At 44.1% G+C, this 20142-nt stretch overlaps 1 protein-coding gene and 1 pseudogene across 1 annotated transcript; both read right to left on the bottom strand.

The window, feature by feature from the left end:
• Positions 1-673: 673 nt before the first annotated feature.
• LOC143017028 (ankyrin repeat domain-containing protein 46-like) lies at positions 674-4616 on the bottom strand. Its single transcript, XM_076171638.1, has 4 exons — positions 4335-4616; positions 3635-3811; positions 2174-2332; positions 674-1252 (listed from the first exon to the last, which is right to left on the bottom strand). The coding sequence occupies exons 1-4, from the start codon at positions 4370-4372 to the stop codon at positions 1036-1038; spliced, it is 591 nt and encodes a 196-aa protein (XP_076027753.1). The 5' UTR covers positions 4373-4616; the 3' UTR covers positions 674-1035.
• An 8510-nt stretch (positions 4617-13126) lies between these two features.
• Positions 13127-15028, bottom strand: LOC143017035 (ankyrin repeat domain-containing protein 46-like; annotated as a pseudogene).
• Positions 15029-20142: the final 5114 nt, after the last annotated feature.

The raw sequence follows: 20142 nt of genomic DNA on the forward strand, positions 1-20142 counted from the left end.
ACAGGTGTGATTTTATTTATTTTCCACTTGAAATGAGGATTTACTTCAAATGAGTTACACACAAAATCAACAGGGAATCTACAGTTACAAGGTTTACAGTTGCATTTTAATAGAATGAATATACAACAAAGTAAGTAAGAAGCATTAACCTGCTGCCATAATCCTGCACTTCAATTTCAGCGCCTACATGTGACGTATACAAAGTAAACACAAAGCGGCATGCTTGTGGCAGGAACGTCTCATGAAATGTAACCGCTGTACTCTGCATGTAGCCGGCGACACTCCGACCTTCCTGCACCTCTTCAGTGAATCCCTGTCCAGTTATCGCAGCGCTATAGTTTCCGGTGTGAGATGTTTGTTAGAATAAAAGCAGAGGGGCTGCAGCATCTCAATAAGACGTGTGTGAAGAAAAGAATACTAAACCAGTTAAGTAGTTTGATAAATAATACAGTTCATAGAGATCAGACAGGGAAAAAAACAAAGATATAAAACATATTGGCAATTTACAACTTGTAACAGAACACATGAGAAAGGAATGAAAGGTGGTGTACAGGGACAGAGACGTGTGAGCGTCTGAGCCAGCGTCACTCTGTGGTTTACATGCTGCTCTCTCAGTCTACCTGCTGTGTTGCATGTGGAGGTGGTGGTGAAATAAAAGATGTACAGTGCCATGATCCAGGTCTGTTCATCGCAGAGAGCATAGTTTGATCTGTGCCCATTCTAAATGCATAAACCTCAGGTAGGTAGGTTAGAAAAACTACATTTCTCTTCCTAATTGCAGTGTAATTGAGATGTTTGGAGTGTAAATGTTTTGAGTCTTTCCTGGCTTCTGACCTTCAGGGCAGGATTACACAAATAAAAGTTATTTTTAATTGAAAGTTTTCCGCTCAAGAAATTGCGACCTTTTCATCGACTAGACCTGGAAAAGTTCCAGACTGCAAATAATGAAAAATGTGATTTTGGCGGTCAGACTTTTGCTCGTTTGTTCCTCTGCATGGCTCCTCTGCTGCTCTGCTCTGGCCTCCCTGCCCTCCCTCAGTGCACCAACTCCAGCTGGCTGGTGGAGAAAGGCAGGACTCCGCTCACGTAGTAGGCGATGCCCAGGGAGAGGAGGGCGATGACCACCAGCAGCAGCAGGACCCGCCAGAAGCCCAGGTCCTCCACAAACTCCTGCCAGGTGGTCCTGAAGCTGGACAGGACACCCTCGCTGCTCTGCAGGTTGGGGTTTAGCAAAGAGTGGCTCTCCATCGCACTGAGACACAGGCACACAATTATAGGGGCAATCAGTCAAATATCTACCTGATAAGATAACATGAAATCCTCCTCTGTGTCTCTGAATGTGTGTGTGTGTGTGTGTGTGTGTGTGTGTGTGTGTGTGTGTGTGTGTGTGTGTGTGTGTGTGTGTGTGTGTGTGTGTGTGTGTGTGTTTCTGTACATTCCATTTTTAACAGACACCAGTAAATCCTCTGTAACGTTGGTACATTGTGGCGTTTAACCACACCTGAGTCAATATTTACAAAAAAGTCTACACCTCCAAATTAAAATTGCACTTCCTGAGAGAAATCATGGAAGATCTCAGAAAAAGATTGTTTCCTGAAAAATAGAAAACTCTTTGCCGAGTCTTTGCCTTTATTGAAAGGTGAACTGTAGAGACGGCGCACATCAGCCCCACTCTCTCCTAACTGCGTCCGGTGCATGTAACCCTCTGACTCTCACAGAATTGATGAACAGACTGAATGCAGGTGAAGAACAGATGAAATTACAAGAGTTACAGGGAATGTGAAAGGAAATTGTGATAGTGATGTGACAGAAAAGGTCAAATAGGAAAGGTATAGTATTAGTAAAATAGTAAAGAGTGTTGGATACATCAACATTTTGCAAATATTCACACAAAAGACTCTTATTCAGCTGGTTTGGGTGGAGAATCAGCCATGTGGATAAATGTTACTAATAATGTTAAACACAAGAAGCTCTCAGACACTTTTATTTTGTCAAATTAGCTCTCAGAGGAAAAAAGGTTGGAGACCACTGACAAAGGGGAAACTCGTAACCACAGCTGCATTATTGTACCAGACTGCACTCATGCTTTCACGCACACACACAGCACTGTCGTCATGTTTGCAGCCATTATAAATCATCAGGCTGCTGTCGGGGGTCAGGTTAAAGCTCTCACCTTTCACTCTGGGCCATCTGCATGGTCTCCAGTTTGGAGTGGGGTCCCCTGTTGAAGCCTTTCACTTCCTGTTCCTCCAGCCCCTCCAGCAGGCGGATGGCATCCTTGTTGACGCCGCGTCTCTTTGCCAGCACCAAGGGAGTCGATCCGTTGTGATTGCTGTGATGCAGGAAGAGCAGAAGCACCAACAGTTACAGTTAATGCTGGAGAGAACTGCACTGTGGACAAGTAAGAGCAAAAACAATCGGCTCTGCTTTTACCTGAGCGCTTCAACTTGGAGCGGTGAAGTTGACTTCAAGTTGAACATCAGTGTATAAATGAGGATCAGTAATAACTAGGGCTGCACCCAACGATTATTTTAACAATTAATCTACAGATTATTTTTTCGATTAGTCGATTAATCTATAGATTATATTTATTACACATATCACAATTATTTTCCCCAAAATAAATGTCTAATTAATATTTCAATATTTTCTTCAATCATCTTCTCTTGGAAACAAGCAAATGTCAAAGGATTGCAATGCATTATTCCACAACTAGCCACCTTTTGACTGATAATCTCCGTTTTACAAACCAACACATTGCTTCCAACACATTGCTTATTCAATTCAAGTAAGAGTGATCGAGCGCAATCTGCATTCAACAACAAAAATACATGAGACGCACACGTCAGTTTGCGCTGCAATCAGACAGATAAACAGTTATTTTATTACTTTGAAAGGAATTCTGTAATGTAGTTTTGATTTTATGTTCAGAAAAAGGCTGCTTTAAAGACCAAAACGTAATGTTAATGTCAAATCTAAATTTTGCCATTCAAACATGTTTATTTGTAATTGTTATGCTAAACTGTTACCATGGAAACATTTCAATGCATATTTACACTTTGCATTTTCATCAAATTTACATCACATAATACAAAGTACACACTAGTGCAGAATAGAACAGCGCAGAACGCGCTTGCAATGTGTAGACAAATACAAGCTCAAAGCAAACAACACTTAGTAGTTGTAGCTGGGGTCTGGGACATTGTGAAAAGTTATTTGAATGAAACTTCTGCAAAACTCTCTGCTCAAAGCAACACCACCTCCTGCCTATAAACATTTGTGTCATGGTCTGATACACACACAGTGCACTGTAGATATATACTGTATACATGACTATTACCATACAACATGCTGAACCCATCACCACAAGCCTCAAATGACTGCACATGAGAATTTCATGGTAAAGGGAGTAATAACATTTATGAAAGTGTACTTCAGACCAGATGTGACATAATAGCGTCATAAGTATTTCCATTGACTTCATACTTTTTCTCCATCGGATTAATGAAGTGTTTTTGTGTACATTTTTCAGGTCATATACATGTGTTGTTTACACCACCCACCCCTACAGTGACCCATATCTTTGACGATCTTTTGTGTGTGTGTGTGTGTGTGTGTGTGTGTGTGTGTGTACCTGTACTGAGAGTTGTGCGCCCAGACCCCAGTGCCCACCGAGGCCCCGATGATGACCAGGAGCTTCCACAGCCATATTGGGGCAAATACGGCCCAGTAGCTCCACTGGATGACCCCATCCAGCCTCAAGGACAGCAGCACAGAGAACAGCAGCAGACACGAGTCGATCAGGAACTTACTGCGAACGGAGGAGAATGTTTACTCACAATGGTGTGTGTGCTAACGGACACAAGGTGGTCAAATTGGTCAACTGTTTGTACATTAAGCAACTTTACAAAGTGATTATTAAAGAAAAGAAGGGCATTTGTTAAGAAGTGAGAACTAAACTGACTACTGCTTCGACGGCTAACTCCGTTTTCAACCTGCCTGCCGATCGGCGCTAACGTTAGCGTCTATACCATGGCTGCCCGTAAAATTTACCAGCTAAATGTACAAATACCCCACACCGACTACGGAAATGTATCGCTTTATGTTGATGTTAACTCGACTACCGCCAACGTAAACACGACTGGGGCTAGCAAACACCTATGCTAAATCTGCTAGCATCTTTAGCTAGCTTCACCAGCTGACTAGCATTGACGTTCTTGACTTCAAAATGGTTGTTTTCGATAATCTGAGGAACGTAGCACCGCGTAAAACATACTGACTAAACTGAACCCCACACATTTAACACAAAACAAACGTATCCGCGCAAAGCTTACCTGGGGTTGAAGTCCTGAAAGAGGCCTCTCAGATTCATGGCGTAAACCCAGGCTCGTTAGCTGGTTAGCTCTTTAGCGTCTGCATTGGCTCGTCTGCTGAGTCATGTTAGCTACACATCGCGGCTCTATGGCGCTTTTAGGGTCTCTGTGCTCGGTTTACTGCCCCAATAACCCCGTTTGTTTTGGCAGTGTGGTCGAGGCAAACCGTACGAGTGATGCTTGGAGCTTGGGGCGGACACTTCCTCATGGATCACACGGGGATGATTGGACAACCAGTCGGGTTGTTATTGGCCCAGTCTGACCTCACTCAGCGGGGACACAAGGGGGAGAAGAACGGAGTGATCAAATGGAAAAGGGAGAGAAAAAGCGAAGAAATTCAGTTTTTCTAACCTTATCCTCCATCACAAAAATTTAACATGTTTGTGTATATCATAGCATATTTGTAAAAAGCTTATTTCTATATACCTTGGCATGACATAGATGTTGATCACACGGTCACACGTTTGATTCTCACCCTAGCCAGTAATCCGCCGTGATTATTTTACCTGTTTCAATCTCTGTCTTGATTACCTACCTTAACATTTCTTTAAATATTTAGACACATCTCAATTCAACTCATTCAATACAAATGAAAGTATATACAATCGGCGAGAAAAATACAAGAGCATACCTTTATTAAAATGAAGTGTATAATGCAATTGATTAAAGTTCGTTGGATGGAAAAGCTAGAGTATCAGCTCTGTGTAGAAGAAGGGTGAATTTGGTGCCGTGTGTTGGGACTATGGGGGGTGGAGTACTTTCAAGCATGCCTTGGGGCGGTGTGTTTAAACTTCGTGTGGTGTGTTTCAGTGTTACTAAATATTCTGTTGAAGTGTTAGTAGCATAGAAGTAGTTTTATCCACATTTAGATGTAGTTTACCTTCTGTTATGTCGTTATCATTTTTGTAATAGCTGGTGGCACCGTGAAAGAGAATGTGGGTGTGTATCGTCTGATTGCCCCGGCACATAGTTCCACTTCCATGTGGATGCATGACTAAAACATAATGAGGGGTAAGAATTGCGTCACCGTGGCATGTTTAACTGCATCGTTACGTGCTGACAACGTCGGTGGATGTTCACCCAATCTCGCACCTGGCAGTCTTCTGTGTAGATACAATGGCAACGGTTCGTTTTCGTGTAAACAAATGATATTGTGTAGTGTGATCTCTGTATTGAAAATGTCCTCTAGTACCCGGCCTCTTGTATTGCTCCTATGCACTTACATTGAGTATGCGTCCGCTGAATTCGTGCAGGTGATGTTAGTAGATGGCTTTACCTTTCCGGGATTGAAAATCTGCCCCCACCGCGCAGAAACCACGCTGGTTCACCGGTCACCGGGTGATGTCCAGACGCTGATGGCTCGACATCATGACGGGGTCTAGGAGCCAGAACACGGGTTCAAAGACAAGGTCGCTCCAGGCTCTGCTGTCGTCCTCAAGGTCACGACTTTTAACGATAACGGGGTTTACGAGTTGAGGTGCGGGGCTGGCCACACCCTCAGCTTCCACCAGCTGGAGGTCGTAGCCCCTGTGGAAGTTACAGCGTCTGTTGGGCAAAGCGTCAAACTCCCATGTTACCTCGATACTGTGGGTCAAACTTCCTTCCTTGTCATCCTCATCATCATCACCTTCACCCTCACAGCAGTATTAGTTTATCTATGGTGGCGTCGCAGAGGTGCATCTGGATCTGAGAGCGGAGGATCTCCTACGACAACCCCCCTCAACAGCATTGAGCAGGGCTCCTCCAGACCTCCTGACCCCCTTTCAAACGGCCACATATATTGAGCCACCTGATGATTGTGTGGGTTTCTCATGCTTTAATCTGATGTCAGGGCGATAAAGAGCCCACATGTTCATTATGTAAACCAGCAGGGAGCTTTTATACACATTAGCCTTAACATGAGTGTATTTTTTTCTATTTTATAAATATAAATCTATACAAAACAAGAATTTCTCTTTACGGCACTTTCTCTTGTTGCTCTCTGGGCCAGATGATTGCTTGTGTGTTGTTGTATTCAAATCTCATTTATGTCTCTTTGGATACAAAATAAATGCACATTTCTCTATAACTGTGTTGGTCTTTACTTCTTCTCCCCCTCTACCACTGTTTACTCTTCCATCCATCTACAACTCTATGATGTCGTGGGTCACAGGCTCTGCAGGGAGAGGAGATGTAGATCCTAACGTTATACAACACAGAACGAGTGAGGCTCTATTCTAACACAGCCAAAGCAAAGCAGACGGAAGATTAGAAACATACACAGGTGTGATTTTATTTATTTTCCACTTGAAATGAGGATTTACTGCAAATGAGTTATACACAAAATCAACAGAGAATCTACAGTTACAAGGTTTACAGTTGCATTTTAATAGAATGAATATACAACAAGGTAAGTAAGAAGCATTAACCTGCTGCCATAATCCTGCACTTCAATTTCAGCGCCTACATGTGACGTATACAAAGTAAACACAAAGCGGCATGCTTGTGGCAGGAACGTCTCATCAAATGTAACCGCTGTACTCTGCATGTAGCCGGCGACACTCCGACATTCCTGCACCTCTTCAGTGAATCCCTGTCCAGTTATCGCAGCGCTATAGTTTCCGGTGTGAGATGTTCGTTAGAATGAAAGCAGAGGGGCTGCAGCATCTCAATAAGACGTGTGTGAAGAAAGAATACTAAACCAGTTAAGTAGTTTGACAAATAATACAGTTAATAGAGATCAGACAGGGGAAAAACAAAGATATAAAACATATTGGCAATTGTAACAGAACACATGAGAAAGGAATGAAAGGTGGTGTACAGGGACAGAGACGTGTGAGCGTCTGAGCCAGCGTCACTCTGTGGTTTACATGCTGCTCTCTCAGTCTACCTGCTGTGTTGCATGTGGAGGTGGTGGTGAAATAAAAGATGTACAGTGCCATGATCCAGGTCTGTTCATCGCAGAGAGCATAGTTTGATCTGTGCCCATTCTAAATGCATAAACCTCAGGTAGGTAGGTTAGAAAAACTACATTTCTCTTCCCAATTGCAGTGTAATTGAATTGTTTGGAGTGTAAATGTTCTGGGTCTTTCCTGGCTTCTGACCTTCAGGGCAGGATTATACATAAATAAAAGTTCTTTTTAATTGAAAGTTTTCCACTAAAGAAATTGCGACCTTTTCATCGACTAGACCTGGAAAAGTTCCAGACTGCAAATAATGAAAAATGTGATTTTGGCGGTCAGACTTTTGCTCGTTTGTTCCTCTGCACGGCTCCTCTGCTGCTCTGCTCTGGGCCATCTGCATGGTCTCCAGTTTGGAGTGGGGTCCCCTGTTGAAGCCTTTCACTTCCTGTTCCTCCAGCCCCTCCAGCAGGCGGATGGCATCCTTGTTGACGCCGCGTCTCTTTGCCAGCACCAAGGGAGTCGATCCGTTGTGATTGCTGTGATGCAGGAAGAGCAGAAGCACCAACAGTTACAGTTAATGCTGGAGAGAACTGCACTGTGGACAAGTAAGAGCAAAAACAATCGGCTCTGCTTTTACCTGAGCGCTTCAACTTGGAGCGGTGAAGTTGACTTCAAGTTGAACATCAGTGTATAAATGAGGATCAGTAATAACTAGGGCTGCACCCAACGATTATTTTAACAATTAATCTACAGATTATTTTTTCGATTAGTCGATTAATCTATAGATTATATTTATTACACATATCACAATTATTTTCCCCAAAATAAATGTCTAATTAATATTTCAATATTTTCTTCAATCATCTTCTCTTGGAAACAAGCAAATGTCAAAGGATTGCAATGCATTATTCCACAACTAGCCACCTTTTGACTGATAATCTCCGTTTTACAAACCAACACATTGCTTCCAACACATTGCTTATTCAATTCAAGTAAGAGTGATCGAGCGCAATCTGCATTCAACAACAAAAATACATGAGACGCACACGTCAGTTTGCGCTGCAATCAGACAGATAAACAGTTATTTTATTACTTTGAAAGGAATTCTGTAATGTAGTTTTGATTTTATGTTCAGAAAAAGGCTGCTTTAAAGACCAAAACGTAATGTTAATGTCAAATCTAAATTTTGCCATTCAAACATGTTTATTTGTAATTGTTATGCTAAACTGTTACCATGGAAACATTTCAATGCATATTTACACTTTGCATTTTCATCAAATTTACATCACATAATACAAAGTACACACTAGTGCAGAATAGAACAGCGCAGAACGCGCTTGCAATGTGTAGACAAATACAAGCTCAAAGCAAACAACACTTAGTAGTTGTAGCTGGGGTCTGGGACATTGTGAAAAGTTATTTGAATGAAACTTCTGCAAAACTCTCTGCTCAAAGCAACACCACCTCCTGCCTATAAACATTTGTGTCATGGTCTGATACACACACAGTGCACTGTAGATATATACTGTATACATGACTATTACCATACAACATGCTGAACCCATCACCACAAGCCTCAAATGACTGCACATGAGAATTTCATGGTAAAGGGAGTAATAACATTTATGAAAGTGTACTTCAGACCAGATGTGACATAATAGCGTCATAAGTATTTCCATTGACTTCATACTTTTTCTCCATCGGATTAATGAAGTGTTTTTGTGTACATTTTTCAGGTCATATACATGTGTTGTTTACACCACCCACCCCTACAGTGACCCATATCTTTGACGATCTTTTGTGTGTGTGTGTGTGTGTGTGTGTGTGTGTGTGTGTGTACCTGTACTGAGAGTTGTGCGCCCAGACCCCAGTGCCCACCGAGGCCCCGATGATGACCAGGAGCTTCCACAGCCATATTGGGGCAAATACGGCCCAGTAGCGCCACTGGATGACCCCATCCAGCCTCAAGGACAGCAGCACAGAGAACAGCAGCAGACACGAGTCGATCAGGAACTTACTGCGAACGGAGGAGAATGTTTACTCACAATGGTGTGTGTGCTAACGGACACAAGGTGGTCAAATTGGTCAACTGTTTGAACATTAAGCAACTTTACAAAGTGATTATTAAAGAAAAGAAGGGCATTTGTTAAGAAGTGAGAACTAAACTGACTACTGCTTCGACGGCTAACTCCGTTTTCAACCTGCCTGCCGATCGGCGCTAACGTTAGCGTCTATACCATGGCTGCCCGTAAAAATTACCAGCTAAATGTACAAATACCCCACACCGACTACGGAAATGTATCGCTTTATGTTGATGTTAACTCGACTACCGCCAACGTAAACACGACTGGGGCTAGCAAACACCTATGCTAAATCTGCTAGCATCTTTAGCTAGCTTCACCAGCTGACTAGCATTGACGTTCTTGACTTCAAAATGGTTGTTTTCGATAATCTGAGGAACGTAGCACCGCGTAAAACATACTGACTAAACTGAACCCCACACATTTAACACAAAACAAACGTATCCGCGCAAAGCTTACCTGGGGTTGAAGTCCTGAAAGAGGCCTCTCAGATTCATGGCGTAAACCCAGGCTCGTTAGCTGGTTAGCTCTTTAGCGTCTGCATTGGCTCGTCTGCTGAGTCATGTTAGCTACACATCGCGGCTCTATGGCGCTTTTAGGGTCTCTGTGCTCGGTTTACTGCCCCAATAACCCCGTTTGTTTTGGCAGTGTGGTCGAGGCAAACCGTACGAGTGATGCTTGGAGCTTGGGGCGGACACTTCCTCATGGATCACACGGGGATGATTGGACAACCAGTCGGGTTGTTATTGGCCCAGTCTGACCTCACTCAGCGGGGACACAAGGGGGAGAAGAACGGAGTGATCAAATGGAAAAGGGAGAGAAAAAGCGAAGAAATTCAGTTTTTCTAACCTTATCCTCCATCACAAAAATTTAACATGTTTGTGTATATCATAGCATATTTGTAAAAAGCTTATTTCTATATACCTTGGCATGACATAGATGTTGATCACACGGTCACACGTTTGATTCTCACCCTAGCCAGTAATCCGCCGTGATTATTTTACCTGTTTCAATCTCTGTCTTGATTACCTACCTTAACATTTCTTTAAATATTTAGACACATCTCAATTCAACTCATTCAATACAAATGAAAGTATATACAATCGGCGAGAAAAATACAAGAGCATACCTTTATTAAAATGAAGTGTATAATGCAATTGATTAAAGTTCGTTGGATGGAAAAGCTAGAGTATCAGCTCTGTGTAGAAGAAGGGTGAATTTGGTGCCGTGTGTTGGGACTATGGGGGGTGGAGTACTTTCAAGCATGCCTTGGGGCGGTGTGTTTAAACTTCGTGTGGTGTGTTTCAGTGTTACTAAATATTCTGTTGAAGTGTTAGTAGCATAGAAGTAGTTTTATCCACATTTAGATGTAGTTTACCTTCTGTTATGTCGTTATCATTTTTGTAATAGCTGGTGGCACCGTGAAAGAGAATGTGGGTGTGTATCGTCTGATTGCCCCGGCACATAGTTCCACTTCCATGTGGATGCATGACTAAAACATAATGAGGGGTAAGAATTGCGTCACCGTGGCATGTTTAACTGCATCGCTACGTGCTGACAACGTCGCTGTCGGTGGATGTTCACCCAATCTCGCACCTGGCAGTCTTCTGTGTAGATACAATGGCAACGGTTCGTTTTCGTGTAAACAAATGATATTGTGTAGTGTGATCTCTGTATTGAAAATGTCCTCTAGTACCCGGCCTCTTGTATTGCTCCTATGCACTTACATTGAGTATGCGTCCGCTGAATTCGTGCAGGTGATGTTAGTAGATGGCTTTACCTTTCCGGGATTGAAAATCTGCCCCCACCGCGCAGAAACCACGCTGGTTCACCGGTCACCGGGTGATGTCCAGACGCTGATGGCTCGACATCATGACGGGGTCTAGGAGCCAGAACACGGGTTCAAAGACAAGGTCGCTCCAGGCTCTGCTGTCGTCCTCAAGGTCACGACTTTTAACGATAACGGGGTTTACGAGTTGAGGTGCGGGGCTGGCCACATCCTCAGCTTCCACCAGCTGGAGGTCGTAGCCCCTGTGGAAGTTACAGCGTCTGTTGGGCAAAGCGTCAAACTCCCATGTTACCTCGATACTGTGGGTCAAACTTCCTTCCTTGTCATCCTCATCATCATCACCTTCACCCTCACAGCAGTATTAGTTTATCTATGGTGGCGTCGCAGAGGTGCATCTGGATCTGAGAGCGGAGGATCTCCTACGACAACCCCCCTCAACAGCATTGAGCAGGGCTCCTCCAGACCTCCTGACCCCCTTTCAAACGGCCACATATATTGAGCCACCTGATGATTGTGTGGGTTTCTCATGCTTTAATCTGATGTCAGGGCGATAAAGAGCCCACATGTTCATTATGTAAACCAGCAGGGAGCTTTTATACACATTAGCCTTAACATGAGTGTATTTTTTTCTATTTTATAAATATAAATCTATACAAAACAAGAATTTCTCTTTACGGCACTTTCTCTTGTTGCTCTCTGGGCCAGATGATTGCTTGTGTGTTGTTGTATTCAAATCTCATTTATGTCTCTTTGGATACAAAATAAATGCACATTTCTCTATAACTGTGTTGGTCTTTACTTCTTCTCCCCCTCTACCACTGTTTACTCTTCCATCCATCTACAACTCTATGATGTCGTGGGTCACAGGCTCTGCAGGGAGAGGAGATGTAGATCCTAACGTTATACAACACAGAACGAGTGAGGCTCTATTCTAACACAGCCAAAGCAAAGCAGACGGAAGATTAGAAACATACACAGGTGTGATTTTATTTATTTTCCACTTGAAATGAGGATTTACTGCAAATGAGTTATACACAAAATCAACAGAGAATCTACAGTTACAAGGTTTACAGTTGCATTTTAATAGAATGAATATACAACAAGGTAAGTAAGAAGCATTAACCTGCTGCCATAATCCTGCACTTCAATTTCAGCGCCTACATGTGACGTATACAAAGTAAACACAAAGCGGCATGCTTGTGGCAGGAACGTCTCATCAAATGTAACCGCTGTACTCTGCATGTAGCCGGCGACACTCCGACATTCCTGCACCTCTTCAGTGAATCCCTGTCCAGTTATCGCAGCGCTATAGTTTCCGGTGTGAGATGTTCGTTAGAATAAAAGCAGAGGGGCTGCAGCATCTCAATAAGACGTGTGTGAAGAAAGAATACTAAACCAGTTAAGTAGTTTGACAAATAATACAGTTAATAGAGATCAGACAGGGGAAAAACAAAGATATAAAACATATTGGCAATTGTAACAGAACACATGAGAAAGGAATGAAAGGTGGTGTACAGGGACAGAGACGTGTGAGCGTCTGAGCCAGCGTCACTCTGTGGTTTACATGCTGCTCTCTCAGTCTACCTGCTGTGTTGCATGTGGAGGTGGTGGTGAAATAAAAGATGTACAGTGCCATGATCCAGGTCTGTTCATCGCAGAGAGCATAGTTTGATCTGTGCCCATTCTAAATGCATAAACCTCAGGTAGGTAGGTTAGAAAAACTACATTTCTCTTCCCAATTGCAGTGTAATTGAATTGTTTGGAGTGTAAATGTTCTGGGTCTTTCCTGGCTTCTGACCTTCAGGGCAGGATTATACATAAATAAAAGTTCTTTTTAATTGAAAGTTTTCCACTAAAGAAATTGCGACCTTTTCATCGACTAGACCTGGAAAAGTTCCAGACTGCAAATAATGAAAAATGTGATTTTGGCGGTCAGACTTTTGCTCGTTTGTTCCTCTGCACGGCTCCTCTGCTGCTCTGCTCTGGCCTCCCCGCCCTCCCTCAGTGCACCAACTCCAGCTGGCTGGTGGAGAAAGGCAGGACTCCGCTCACGTAGTAGGCGATGCCCAGGGAGAGGAGGGCGACGACCACCAGCAGCAGCAGGACCCGCCAGAAGCCCAGGTCCTCCACAAACTCCTGCCAGGTGGTCCTGAAGCTGGACAGGACACCCTCGCTAATCTGCAGGTTGGGTTTAGCAAAGAGTGGCTCTCCATCGCACTGAGACACGGGGACACAATTATAGGGGCAATCAGTCAAATATCTACCTGATAACATCACATGAAATGCTCCTCTGTGTCTCTGAATGTGTGTGTGTGTGTGTGTGTGTGTGTGTGTGTGTGTGTGTGTGTGTGTGTGTGTGTGTGTGTGTGTGTGTGTGTGTGTGTGTTTGTGTGTGTGTTTCTGTACATTCCATTTTTAACAGACACCAGTAAATCCTCTGTAACCTTGGTACATTGTGGCGATTAACCACACCTGAGTCAATATTTACAAAAAGTCTACACCTCCAAATTAAAATTGCACTTCCTGAGAGAAATCATGGAAGATCTCAGAAAAAGATTGTTTCCTGAAAAATAAAAAACTCTTTGCTGATCCTTTGCCTTTATTGAAAGGTGAACTGTAGAGACGGCACACTTCAGCTCCACTCTCTCCTAACTGCTTCCTGTGCATGTAACCCTCTGACAACTCACTGAATTGATGAACAGACTGAATGCAGGTGAAGAACAGATGGAATTCCAAGAGTTACAGGGCATGTGAAAGGAAATTGTGACAGTGATGTGACAGAAAAGGTCAAATAGGAAAGGTATAGTATTAGTAAAATAGTAAAGAGTTGGATACATCAACATTTTGCAAATGTTCACACAAAAGACTCTTATTCAGCTGGTTTGGGTGGATTATCAGCCATGTGGATAAATGTTACTAATAATGTTAAACACAAGAAGCTCTCAGACACTTTTATTTTCTCAAATTAGCTCTCAGAGGAAAAAAGGTTGGAGACCATTGACAAAGGGGAAACTCGTAACCACAGCTGCATTATTGTACCAGACTGCACTCATGCTTTCACGCACACACACAGGCACTGTCGTCATGTTTGCAGCCATTATAATTCATCAGGCTGCTGTCGGGGTCAGGTTAAAGCTCTCACCTTTCACTCTGGGCCATCTGCATGGTCTCCAGTTTGGAGTGGGGTCCCCTGTTGAAGCCTTTCACTTCCTGCTCCTCCAGCCCCTCCAGCAGGCGGATGGCATCCTTGTTGACGCCGCGTCTCTTTGCCAGCACCAAGGGAGTCGATCCGTTATGATTGCTGTGATGCAGGAAGAGCAGAAGCACCAACAGTTACAGTTCATGCTGGAGAGTCAGAAGTTTAAGATGGGAGCCCCCTCAGCTGCTCTTCTTTCTTCAGACCTTTGTAGCACATCCTGGTACAAATTCAACTCCAACCACAAAATACAACTCCTGTCAGGCATGTGAACCAGTATTCTGGAGTTGAACGCAGACAGGAGTAAGCAATCTTGGTATTTGAGATGAACTGAGCAAATCTCACCCTAGATTCTGTAACGCACATTGAATCATCTGAATAAGTCTCTCTCTTACCAGATATCAATTTTCAGCCCGTTGGACACCAGGAACTGTATAGTATCCACATGTCCACACAGATGCAGCGCTGTGTTCCCTTGGTAGTCGGTCGCCAACAGATCCGCCCCAAACTTGTGCAGGAGTCGGCATATGTCCACGTTCCCGCGGGCGGCGGCTAGGTGCAGGCAGGTGCGGCCCCGGTTGTCGCGGATGTTGGGGTCACATCCCGTCTCCAGGAGCCTCTTGGCAAAGGGCAGGTCTCCATCAATGCACGACTGCAGCAAAGGCACGCTGGTCTGCGACGAGTCGTTGATGAAGACATAGGACATGTCCGAGTGGGTATCAGAAAATTCCAGCGTACCTGCATTGCGGAGAAAAAGCAGGAGATGTTTAGTTTAATAAAGTATAATAAATACATCTAAATAAAGTTGGATCATTTAAAGGCCCTGTGTTGGAGCAGTGAGGACATGTTGACAGATTGTCCTACAGAAAGAAAGGGAACAAGAACAAGGAGAAGGAAGATTTTCATACTAAACATGTCACACATAATAACAAATGTGACAGCAGTCAGTGAACGCAGCAGGCTGAGAGAAGGGTTGATGTCACATGGACATGGACAGTGGTCAACTACGCCCTCTAGTGGCAAATGTCGGAGCCTCTACCAGGGAAGGAATCCGTATGCGTTTAGAATTTTTCAGCAATTTGCAATGCAACCTCATTGCTGAGGTTGTTTGCGACAACTACAACTACAGCAATGCAATCAACCCCAAACAAACAAACAAACAATTCAAAGCATCAGGAAAGTTACTTTAGTTTTGCATTCTAGTTTAATCTGTAGTACTTTACTCTTCCTTCCTCCATCCATCTACAACTCTATGATGTTGAGGGTCACAGGCTCTGCAGGGAGAGGAGATGTAGATCCTAACGTTATACAACACAGAACGAGTGAGGCTCTATTCTAACGCAAAGCAAAGCAGACGGAAGATTAGAATCATACACAGGTGTGATTTTATTTATTTTCTACTTGAAATTAGAAGTTTGCGACGTAGCAACTACAGCAATGCAATCGACCCCAGCACAACAAACAAAACAATTCCTTAGTCTCCAGTCATGACAACACACTCACTGCGTTGTATGATTCTACAACATGTCTTCTTTATTTATGTGTCTGCTCAGCTCGCAGAGCGTGTGTAATAAGAAGGTGTTTCTACATCCTGGGTTGGAAGATCGACCAGTGCCCTGATGGTATGTGAGCCAGCGTCACTCTGTGGTTTACATGCTGCTCTCTCAGTCTACCTGCTGTGTTGCATGTGGAGGTGGTGGTGAAATAAAAGATGTACAGTGCCATGATCCAGGTCTGTTCATCGCAGAGAGCATAGTTTGATTTGTGCCCATTCTAAATGCATAAACCTCAGGTAGGTAGGTTAGAAAAAGTATCAAATTTGCAGTTATATACTGATTTCCTGATTTTCGTCTTTTCACGTCCTCGGTAGCCAACACCATACAGCACCGAAAAGACACCGACGTGGGCCATCATCATCATCATCGTCATCGTCATTCTCACCCCCCACCCTCACAGCAGTATTATTCTTTTGCCTAACTATGTTGAATGCACTTATTGGAAGTAGCTTTGGATAAAAGCGTCTGCTAAATGACTGTAATGTAATGTATTAGTTTATCTGTTGTGGCCTCGCAGAGGCGCACGTGGAGCCGAGAGCGAAGGATTTGCATTCTTGAACGCGGCACCGTGGAAAACAGAGAAATAGTTAAAACGCAAGTTAGAAAATACAAGTTCTCATAGAACCACCACGTCACACGCCTTCCATAGCAGAGAGGCTGGCGCTAGTATTTGCACCATTGAGTCTTCCACTCTTGTTCCAGTCTGATATTTGCTTAAAATGTCACAGATCACGCTGAACCAAACCTCCATACTGGGAAATTCATTCCGATTAAAAGTCTAAAACCGGTGAGGCAATAACTCTTTTAGATACAGTCAGTATAAGAGGAAAAGAAGAAGAAACACTTTTATTAATCCCCGGGGGGAAATTCTTCTACTGACTCAGTTATATGCTTTACACTACTGTTGTACACAGACAGTTGAAACACACACACACACACACACATGTAAACATCCCCATGCAGCAATTTTGTGAAGAGATACTGAGTGAGGGGGGCAGCCCCTTGTAGGCGCCCGGGAGCAATTTGGGGGGTTAGGTGCGTCGGCATCCCTCCAGCCACCAGCCCATCGTCCGTTTTTTTGTCGTGGTCCTCCTGAGACTTGGACCGGCGACCCTTCGGCTACCACCCAAGTGACTGTAGACTGAGCCACTGCCACCCTCCTTATATAAGGATCAAGTCATTAGTCATAGGCTGCTTGCATGTCATTATCTGGGTATGTTGCCAATATTAAAGGAGAAGATGTACACATACATATTAGAACAAGGAAGAGCACAAGCAAGAGTTTAAGTTTTGTGTGGTGTGTTTCAGTGTTACTAAATATTCTGTTCAAGTGTTAGTAGTATAGTAGTGATTAATGTTATTCACATTTAGATTTAGTTTACCTTCAGTTATGTTGTTGTCATTGTTGTACTAGCTGGTGGCACCGTGATTGACAATGTGGGGGCGAAACAAGTGACTCGCTCGGTGACGTGCAGGGTGTGACAACTAGCGAAATTGTATGCTACCAATGAAGCCACACTGGGACGTATCATGACGTATTGTGGGCGGAAGACGAGTAAGGTGTAGGGAGGGGCTTCTGCTCTATAGAAGCCGGCACACAACTTTTCCAACACACTTCTCATTTGAGGAGTGCCGATTGTGCGACTGCCGATCTTGGAGGAGTGCCGATTTTCGAAGTGTACCTATTGTGCGACTGCAGATCTTCGAGGAGTGCCGATTGTGCGCTGATCTTCGAAGAGTGACGATTGTGCGACTCCCGATCTTCGAGGAGTGCCGATTGACGGACTGCCGATATTCTCTCGACGGCAACTTGAGACTTTCTCAGCTAGTGTAAACCATGATAACGCCTACTCTGCTCTGTGTGGCACTACAACATCTCTTCCTTTCTTACGCTTCTGCTCAGTTCGCGGCGCGTGTGTTAGCAGGAGATGGTTTTACCTTCCCGGGCTGGAGAATCGGCCCGTGCCCCGATGGTGCGGACACCACGCTGGTCCACCGGACACTGCGTGACATCCCGACGCCGATGGCTCGATTTCATGACGGAATTTGGGAGCCAGAGGACGGGTTTAAAGACAAGGTCGCTCCAGGCTCTGCTGTCGCCCTCAACTTCACGACTTTTAACGATAACGGGGTGTACGAGTTGTGGTGCGGGGCTGGCTACATCCTCAGCCGCTTCCAGCTGGAGGTCGTGGCGCCTGTGGAAGTGACAGCGTCTGATGGACAAAGCGTTAAACTCCCATGTTACCTCGATACTGTGGGTCAAACTTCTGCGGGGTTTATACGATGGAAAAGGAACGACGAGCTTGTGTTTGAGCTTGATCTCAAGTCTGGGGGGCGCGGGTACGGGGCTGGGTTTAACAGGAGCGTGTCTGTGGATGGTGCCGCACACGGGGACTTGTCTCTGGAGGTGTTTCGGGCCAAGCAGGAGGATCAAGGCGTGTTCTTCTGCTATCGTGAGGAGGCGAGGGAGGAACACAGGGACGGTCACCGCGAACCCCGAACCCACCAACTTAACCGTTTCGGTCCCGGTAAGTGCCGTCCGCACCGGAACACAACACTTATGCAGTGGGCAGAGGCGTGCGGTTAGGGGAGGCAGAGCTTCCGCATGGTAACCAGAGGGTTGCCGGTTCAAGTCCCTGCCGAAGTGCCCCTGAGCAAGGCACCGAACCCTCAATTGCTCCCCCCTCTGCGAAGGGTGGTAGTGTAATGCAATTTAAGTCGCTTTGGATAAAAGCGTCTGCCAAATGATCGTAATATAATGTTTGGGACTCCTAAGCATCAAACGTGCAGTGTTTATACTGATAACCTGATTTTCTTCTTTTCTTGTCCTCGGTAGCCAACACAGTGCAGCACTGAACAGACACCGACGTGGGCCATCATCTTCATCGTCAACCTCACCATCATCACCCTCACCCTCACATTAGTATTAGTTTATCTGTTGTGGCGTCGCAGAGGTGCACCTGGAGCCGAGAGCGAAGGATCTCCTTTTATACACATTAGCCTTAACATGAGTGTATTTTCTTCCATTTTATAAATATAAATCTATACAAAACAAGAATTTCTCTTTATGGCACTTTCTCTTGTTGCTCTCTGGGCCAGATGATTGCTTGTGTGTTGTTGTATTCAAATCTCATTTATGTCTCTTTGGATACAAAATAAATGCACATTTCTCTATAACTGTGTTGGTCTTTACTTCTTCTCCCCCTTTACCACCGTTTACTCTTCCTTCCTTCCTTCCATCTACACCTCTATGATGTTGAGGGTCACAGGCTCTGCAGGGAGAGGAGATGTAGATCCTAACGTTATACAACACAGAACGAGTGAGGCTCTATTCTAACACAGGCAAAGCAAAGCAGACGGAAGATTAGAATCATACACAGGTGTGATTTTGTTTATTTTACACTTGAAATGAGGATTTAATTCAAATGAGTTGCACACAAAATCAACAGGGAATCTACAGTTACAAGGTTTACAGTTGCATTTTAATAGAATGAATATACAACAAAGTAAGTAAGAAACATTAACCTGCTGCCATAATCCTGCACCTCAATTTCAGCGCCTACATGTGACGTATACAAAGTAAACACAAAGCGGCATGCTTGTGGCAGGAACGTCTCATGAGATGTAACCGCTGTACTCTGCTTGTAGCCGGCGACACTCCGACATTCCTGCACCTCTTCAGTGAATCCCTGTCCAGTTATCGCAGCGCTATAGTTTCCGGTGTGAGATGTTTGTTAGAATAAAAGCAGAGGGGCTGCAGCATCTCAATAAGACGTGTGTGAAGAAAATAATACTAAACCAGTTAAGTAGTTTGATAAATAATACAGTTAATAGAGATCAGGCAGGGGAAAAAACACAAAGATATAAAACATATTGGCAATTTACAACTTGTAACAGAACACATGAGAAAGGAATGAAAAGTGGTGTACAGGGACAGAGACGTGTGAGCGTCTGAGCCAGCGTCACTCTGTGGTTTACATGCTGCTCTCTCAGTCTACCTGCTGTGTTGCATGTGGAGGTGGTGGTGAAATAAAAGATGTACAGTGCCATGATCCAGGTCTGTTCATCGCAGAGAGCATAGTTTGATCTGTGCCCATTCTAAATGCATCAACCTCAGGTAGGTAGGTTAGAGAGACTACATTTCTCTTCCTAATTGCAGTGTAATTGAAATGTTTGGAGTGTAAATGTTCTGGGTCTTTCCTGGCTTCTGACCTTCAGGGCAGGATTATACATACATAAAAGTTCTTTTTAATTGAAAGTTTTCC

The sequence above is a fragment of the Genypterus blacodes genome, unplaced genomic scaffold (assembly GCF_046128005.1).
Source record: "Genypterus blacodes isolate CSIRO-AG114 ecotype Tasmania unplaced genomic scaffold, CSIRO-AGI_Gbla_v1 ptg000260l_1, whole genome shotgun sequence".
Taxonomy (NCBI): domain Eukaryota; kingdom Metazoa; phylum Chordata; class Actinopteri; order Ophidiiformes; family Ophidiidae; genus Genypterus; species Genypterus blacodes.

What these genes read in the sequence shown, in the direction of transcription:
- LOC143017028 (XM_076171638.1), bottom strand. Translation starts at nt 4,372, where the DNA reads ATGAATCTGAGAGGCCTCTTTCAGGACTTCAACCCCAG. An exon ending in TTTCAGGACTTCAACCCCAG is followed by an intron (nt 3,812 to 4,334) that starts GTAAGCTTTGCG and finishes CTCCGTTCGCAG; the next exon opens with TAAGTTCCTGATCGACTCGT. An exon ending in CAGATGGCCCAGAGTGAAAG is followed by an intron (nt 1,253 to 2,173) that starts GTGAGAGCTTTA and finishes CCTGTGTCTCAG; the next exon opens with TGCGATGGAGAGCCACTCTT.